Below are 6,470 nucleotides of genomic sequence, written 5' to 3' on the forward strand. Positions count from 1 at the left end.
AAGTGCAGGCCAGGAGGCGCACGTGTGGTCGAAGGAACCTTGGAAGTGAGTGCTCAGGCGATGCACGTAATGAGCGTCGGGCGACGAATTGGCGGAAAATGCACACAAAGGCGCCTTCAGCAAGTCGCAATCGAGAAGGGGGCCGGGTAAAAGGAACGACTGTTGGCCATAGACCAACCAAGGAGATAAAACCGATTTGGTTTGTTTGTAAGCCGAGATCTCTTTCTGATTACTCCCGTCGAGGGGTAAATAAAGTAGCGATAATTACGAGAACTTTTAAAGATCGCGAGCCCAACCTCCACGACAGTTCGGGCCTCTTTTCGGGACGAAAAAACAAAAATAAATAACAAACAACAAATAAAGAGAGTCGGTAGCCCAGAATTGCCACGAGAAGGGAGGGGGTTCGCGATAGTCTCTCTTTTTTTGGCAAAAAGGATTGTGAGCGAGAGAAACAGAAAGCGAGAGGAGAGAGAAAGAGAGTAGCCAGCCAGCCAGCGGTGCATCAATCTGCTGTACCACCCACAACCAACCCGAATCCTCAGGGCGGTCGCAATTAGCTGGAGCGGAGCGACCAGGATGCTGCTTTGATCTGCCTGGACGGTCCCTTTTGCCAAGCTCCCTCGACTTCCCCTAGCTGCGTGAAAAGGCGCCAAGGCTTCCAAGAGCCGTCTGGGGGAGGGGGCCCTCAGAGCCAAGTGACCATCGTCATTAGTGGCAGCTGGCTTTCGGGGGGGGGGGCTTGGTGCGCCAGGCACCAGGCACCAGGCACCAGGCATATTCCGTACGCTGCAAATAGGCTGGAGGCAAGCCTTTCAAGGCTGCTGAAACCGAAAAGTATCAGGGCAGCGTGGCTGTGTAAGCCTTCCAAGACGCCTGGGCGCCTAAGCAACATAACATACCATAACATTGAATTGATTGCAGAGGCTAGTCAGGTTCATCCAAACTATTGCCTGCCTCTGTCAGTGCTTCAGTGCTGCTGCTGCACTGCTGCGACGCCGCGTGGTAGTGCGATTTGACATCCATTGTCCATCCCGCTCAAACCGTTATGAGTATGACCCACCCGCCGTCTCGTCCTGGCGAGCTGCTAGACCGAACCAGAAGCACACTAAACCACAAGCATCCAGCCCCGTAACCGGGAACCATTGCGCTATCCCAATGCATATTTCATTATCGCCATCAGATGCTGCCCATGTGGATCTTTGCCCGGCCGAGGCAGCGAGTTCTCCGTCGTTGAGATATCGATTGCATATGCTATGGATACTTACTTTCGAAAGAATATCAATTATATTCTGGGTATAGTAGGCCATGCATTCGCTCAATCTTACCTCCTTGGATTCCGCTTCCGACTTCCGACTTCCGACTTCCGACTTTCGACTTCCAACCGATATACTCTGGCTACATATTCTTTTCAGGGGTTTCAATCAATCTTAACCGATAGCAATGATTACGTATTCCGCCCCCGCAAGCAAGAGTCGACGCGACAGCCTAGGCAGGACACGATCTTGGATATTGTCATTAGATGATCTTAAGACTCAAGAGACTTCGTAAGTGATTGCCGCAATGACTGCCTCTTCAAGTACCTTCAGCCTTGGTAGATTCATTACTCTAAATCTACAAGGTTGGGGCTACGTACAATTCTATCGTGATATAAAACCAAAATTAAATAACCCTTCTCTTTTTCAACGCCTGTTCATGCTGCTCCGATAAGACACATACACTTCCCGATTATGCTGCAACGAGTGCCGGCTGCTGGCTGTCGGCTTTCCTGCCCGATGCGAGTCCATCCCATTTCGTCTGAACCAGAGGACCCCTTCGTGTCGCGTCCTTGGGATCCACACGGTACTTGAGCTTCACCCCCATGGCGGCCAGTTCAACATCAAGATACTTCAGAGCGCCGGGCACCGCCACCAGCGTCGTGTCTTCGCCGCCTACCCACTGGTTGCCCTGCCCGTCTTCCCAGATCTCACCCGTGATCTTGGCCATTTCCCCGTCCTTCATCTGATCCAGCCGGACCGCGCAGTTTCGGCAGCGAACCGTGCTGACCGTCTTCTTCTTGGTCACAAACGGCGACACCGTCGGTTGCACCGACAGGAAGGAGCCGCACTTCCTGCAGATCCATGACCGCGAGTAATCCGAACAGTTCATCAAACGGTCCTGGAGAAGGAAGGCAGTGCCGTGAGCCAGTAAAGCATCGCGCTCCATCTCTCCCACACGGATACCACCACCACGTTTTCTTCCCTTGATCGGCTGGCCGGTGGTGGACACGACGGGTCCAGTCGTTCGGACTTGGTACTTGTCGTTAACCATGTGTCGCAGGCGTTGGTAGTAGACAACACCAATGTAAATGTCTGCAGCAAGCTCTTCGCCAGTAATTCCAGAATACATTGGCTCGTTTCCATGGTAGTTGTACCCCGCCATCTTCAACTGGTGGCCGAAGTAGTCGCCAGCCGTGTTTTCTTCGTCAAACCGGAACGGGGTGGACTCCTGCGCCAAGCCGTGAAGACAGCCAGCTTTACCAGCCAGCGACTCCACGAACATACCAATTGTCATACGAGAAGGGAAAGCATGAGGGTTGATGATAATGTCCGGCTGAATGCCCGATTCCGAAAACGGCATATCAATAGCTGGCCACTTCTGAGAGGCCACACCTTTCTGCCCGTGACGTGAGGAGAACTTGTCACCAATAACAGGAGATCGAGGGATGCGGAACTTGATGGAGATGGTCTGCGCGGGTTCGTTGCCAGTCTCGCTGCCAAGCAGGCGGACCTCTTCAATGAAACCGACCTCCGAATCCTTGTACTTCTCGAAATGCGTTTGGCCGTCTCTGTTCACCAAGTTGCCGCTGTAATCTGCTGTGACAGTGTGCCAGGCACAAATGACATCGCCCTCCTGCACCATTCTTCCAACGTGCGGTAGACCGTCATTGTCCAGCATGGTCTGAGCAGAACCCTTTATAGGACCTCCAGGGGCGAATCCAAAAAGCTTCTGTACACCCTTGGTGTTCTTCGATCTGCTCTCCTCCTTCAAACTTATCTTCTTCACCTTGTAGATAGTGCCGTGGCCAAAGCCGCGTTCGTGGGCCGATTTGTTGATAATCATAGCGTCGTCCATATCGTATCCAGTATAGGAGATGACAGCAACCACCGCATTGAAGCCGTTAGGGAAATTGTCGAAACCGTAAGCATTATGTAAGGGCGAACGGACAACTGGTGTTTGTCCGGTTTGGATGCGATACATCTTGTTGTCGGTTCGGTAGCGTAACGCTGTAGCAGGAGTTCCCATGGTTTGTTTACCCATTTGACATTGGTACATGTTTCTGGGCGATTGGTTGAAGTCCGAAAACGGCGTCATATTGGCCAGAATGGAGAGCATGTTGGTCGGATCGAACTCGACATGGGTTGATTCGCCTGAGACGACTTCTGGCTCCGTGCAAGCAATTGACATGTAAGGCTGCTCAAGTGGACCGACGAAATCCTCCTTCTCAAGAGGCAGATACTTGACAGGCCTGGTCATCCTGGCCGGCTCTGAGGACATGTAAATGCCAGGATAGGAGCCACCATTGGAGGCAGGAACGTAGCCAATCTCAAGGTGCAGCGGAACACCATGAGAACCCTCCACTTTCCAATATCGGAAAGTGTCAGCAATTCTTCGCGATTCGGCAGGTTTGCACCACCCAAGAATTCGTCCATTAAGCATGACAGGAACACTCTCGTCAGTGGCAGCCGAAGAGGTACTAACAACTCCAAGCTCTGCAGCAAGTGCTGGAATGGCTGAAGCATCGACTGCTTTCGTCATAATCTTGCATTTGTGAGCCAGATGGTTAAGAAGACCACATGGAGATCCATCAGGCGTATGCACAGGGCAAAGGAAACCCCAAGATTCGGGGAGAAGTTTGCGGACAGTGGTCGTCTTCAGCTGGGCGAAGAAGCTACCACGATGCACCATGCGGAAGTGACTGATGAAACGTAAAAAGTTCAGCTTCTCGGCCACGACCGTAAAACCAGACACTTGCTGTAAATCCAAGCCAGACTGAGAGTTCAGATTACCAGTAGACAAGAAGTACTGCAGCATCTCACCAAGATTCTCGGTTGTCTTTTGGAATATTTTCATGGGGAAGTCCTTGCCAAACTCCTGCGACGTGAAGGTTCTTGCTGGATTCCTCCTGAAGTAATCCCGCAGCGAGGCCCGCACACCAGTTGATAGGAGTTCATCAAGGCGTTCCTTGATGATCATACCGTACAAAAAGCCGCCGAGCAGAATCTCCTGGTTTTGTGCAGCATCGGGATTGTCCACGGCGCATTCGCCAGCCACAAGGGCATATAGTTTTCGGATAGAGAGAAGAAGCAGACGGAATTTGTCAGAGTCTTGCTGCTCGGTGACGTTGACGTTGCCCAAATGGACCAGTACAATCTTCCGCAAGAACTCGGTTCCTGCCTCATAGTTGGATAGAGTCTCCGATACGCCAAGGACGGGTCGGAATTTTTCTCCAAGATAGGCCCGGGTCTGCTCTTTGGTATACAAACCATACGTTTTATAGGTTCGCAGCAAGAGTTCGACTCTGTCTGTAAGGAAGGTGTTCTTGATACCTTTGGAGTCAGGCGAGCCAACCAGTCCCTCGAAGATTTCGCGATCGTTTGTTTCAACAAGAGCTTTGAGGATCATCAAAACTGGGACAAGGTACTCGGACTTGCGCCAAGAAAACCTGAACGTGACATTGCCGTCGTTCAGGTAATGAAGGTTGTTGGTCTGAGATGTCTCGTCGGGGCGCACAGATCTGATAATGATGCCGTAAGAGGTATAACTGGGACCACGGTTCTGGAAGCTGGGACGCTCAATGGCCAGGGGAAAGTTTCTTCGGTTCACAAGAAGAAGTCGAATAATCTTCTCGATGCCATTGACGATGAAGTATCCTCCCAGCTCTTCGGATTCCTCCTTTCGTGCAACAAGCTGTGCGGGGCTGTTGTTTCTGAGGTGACAGAACTTGGACTAGTCGAAAGCGCATTAGTACTGACTGCATTGCCTACAACACGCTCTCTCTTGGTCTGATCTTACCTTGACCATCAAAGGCATCTGGCCCAATTCTCGGGTGAATTCCCTTGCCTCGCCATCGTTGATTCTGTACTCAAACGTGGCGGCAAGTTTCCCTCTGTAGGTAACGTGCCGCTCCCTGCACTCTGCAGGGAGAATCTCGCGGTTCTTCGCAAACTTGTTGGAGGGCGGAACTTGTGACTTTTGCACGTGTACGCCCTTGTACTTGATCGAGAGTCGATTCCTTGAAGCCAAGGGTGATCTATCATCACCGTCCAGGTATGTTCTTGTGTCGATATCGGCAAGGCCCTTGTCGAGAAGACCGCCTTCCTCGAAGATGGCGTCAAAAGACTCGATATGGGGGTCGACGGCAATCTGGAGCAGAGGGTAGGCAGAGCGATCTGTGGGCGGGTCTGTAAAGAGCTTTTGGCGACGCAGGGTGTTGTATTCGTGGTCCCAGCTTGTGCTGGTCGGCGCGGGCGCCATGGTGATGTTTCGTCGGCGAACTGCGCCGAGATGGTTCAGGCAGGGAGCTTAAGCATTCATCCGAATACAATGCAGTATGGAGAAAGGCCAATAGGACTTTCAATGGCAAGGCTTACGGAGTCGAAGTCGGAACTTGGTATCTGGAGGCTCTGGCAATTCGGAGTACAACTTCCTAGGACCATCCGAAAAATAAAATAAAAAGTTTCCTGCGATAAGCCAATGTAAATGCTCTTATCTAAACCCCGACGCTGCCGGGAAAGTGCCCCGCAACGCGGTAGCTTTTTTTACAACAGCCAGTGGATATACGAAGTCCGCAACCCCCCATTGCCTACATGCCTAGCGGCAGTAGTTTTGTGGTTACGGCATCGCCTGCGATGTAGCATGAGGAAAAGTAGCTATTATTTGATGCAGAAGTCAAGATACCCTCAATGATGCATACCACGTTGGCTTCTACAAGATGCAATTTTGAAAAGAATACCTATCGATACCTAGTGTTGGTAGGCAAATTCTATGAAGTCTCTCCTTCGGATACCACTATGTGGCTTTTCGCCGCCGCCCTCTTACATGTAGCTAGACATTCTTCGTCACGTCGATATATGAAGCTGCCTTTTCAATGGGAGGGTAATTGCTGCGAGCCCGCAAGTATGGCATCCCGAAATGCACCAGTATGTACCTAGAAACGGCTGCTAGCTCTTAGGAATTTGAAGGGCAGAGTTTGAGCCAACCAAGATGCTGGCAGCGAGGTTTGGAGGGCCAGGCAGCGAGGGCTGACGTAGATACATACATACTTAGGTATGTATGTAGTCAAGATTCGGAGAGTTGAATCAAGATGCTCCCAGGGAATCTACGAATCAAGTTTCCTCTGCTGCCTATCGTTGACCTCATGCCCGATTCTACATGTATAGCGCGTTGTTGGGGTAGCTCACCTAGACTTCAATGGCTGTTATCAATTTCTC

At 51.3% G+C, this 6,470-nt stretch overlaps 1 protein-coding gene across 1 annotated transcript; it reads right to left on the reverse strand.

The window, feature by feature from the left end:
• Positions 1 to 1,725: 1,725 nt before the first annotated feature.
• PG997_004563 (DNA-directed RNA polymerase I subunit RPA2) lies at positions 1,726 to 5,514 on the reverse strand (the record flags this gene model as incomplete). The annotated part of the gene is made up of 2 exons (XM_066808878.1): positions 1,726 to 4,986; positions 5,053 to 5,514. The coding sequence occupies 2 exons, from the start codon at positions 5,512 to 5,514 to the stop codon at positions 1,726 to 1,728; spliced, it is 3,723 nt and encodes a 1,240-aa protein (XP_066672496.1).
• Positions 5,515 to 6,470: the final 956 nt, after the last annotated feature.

The sequence above is a fragment of the Apiospora hydei genome (assembly GCF_038363865.1).
Source record: "Apiospora hydei strain CBS 114990 chromosome Unknown utg000004l_segment0_segment0, whole genome shotgun sequence".
Taxonomy (NCBI): Eukaryota; Fungi; Ascomycota; class Sordariomycetes; order Amphisphaeriales; family Apiosporaceae; genus Apiospora; species Apiospora hydei.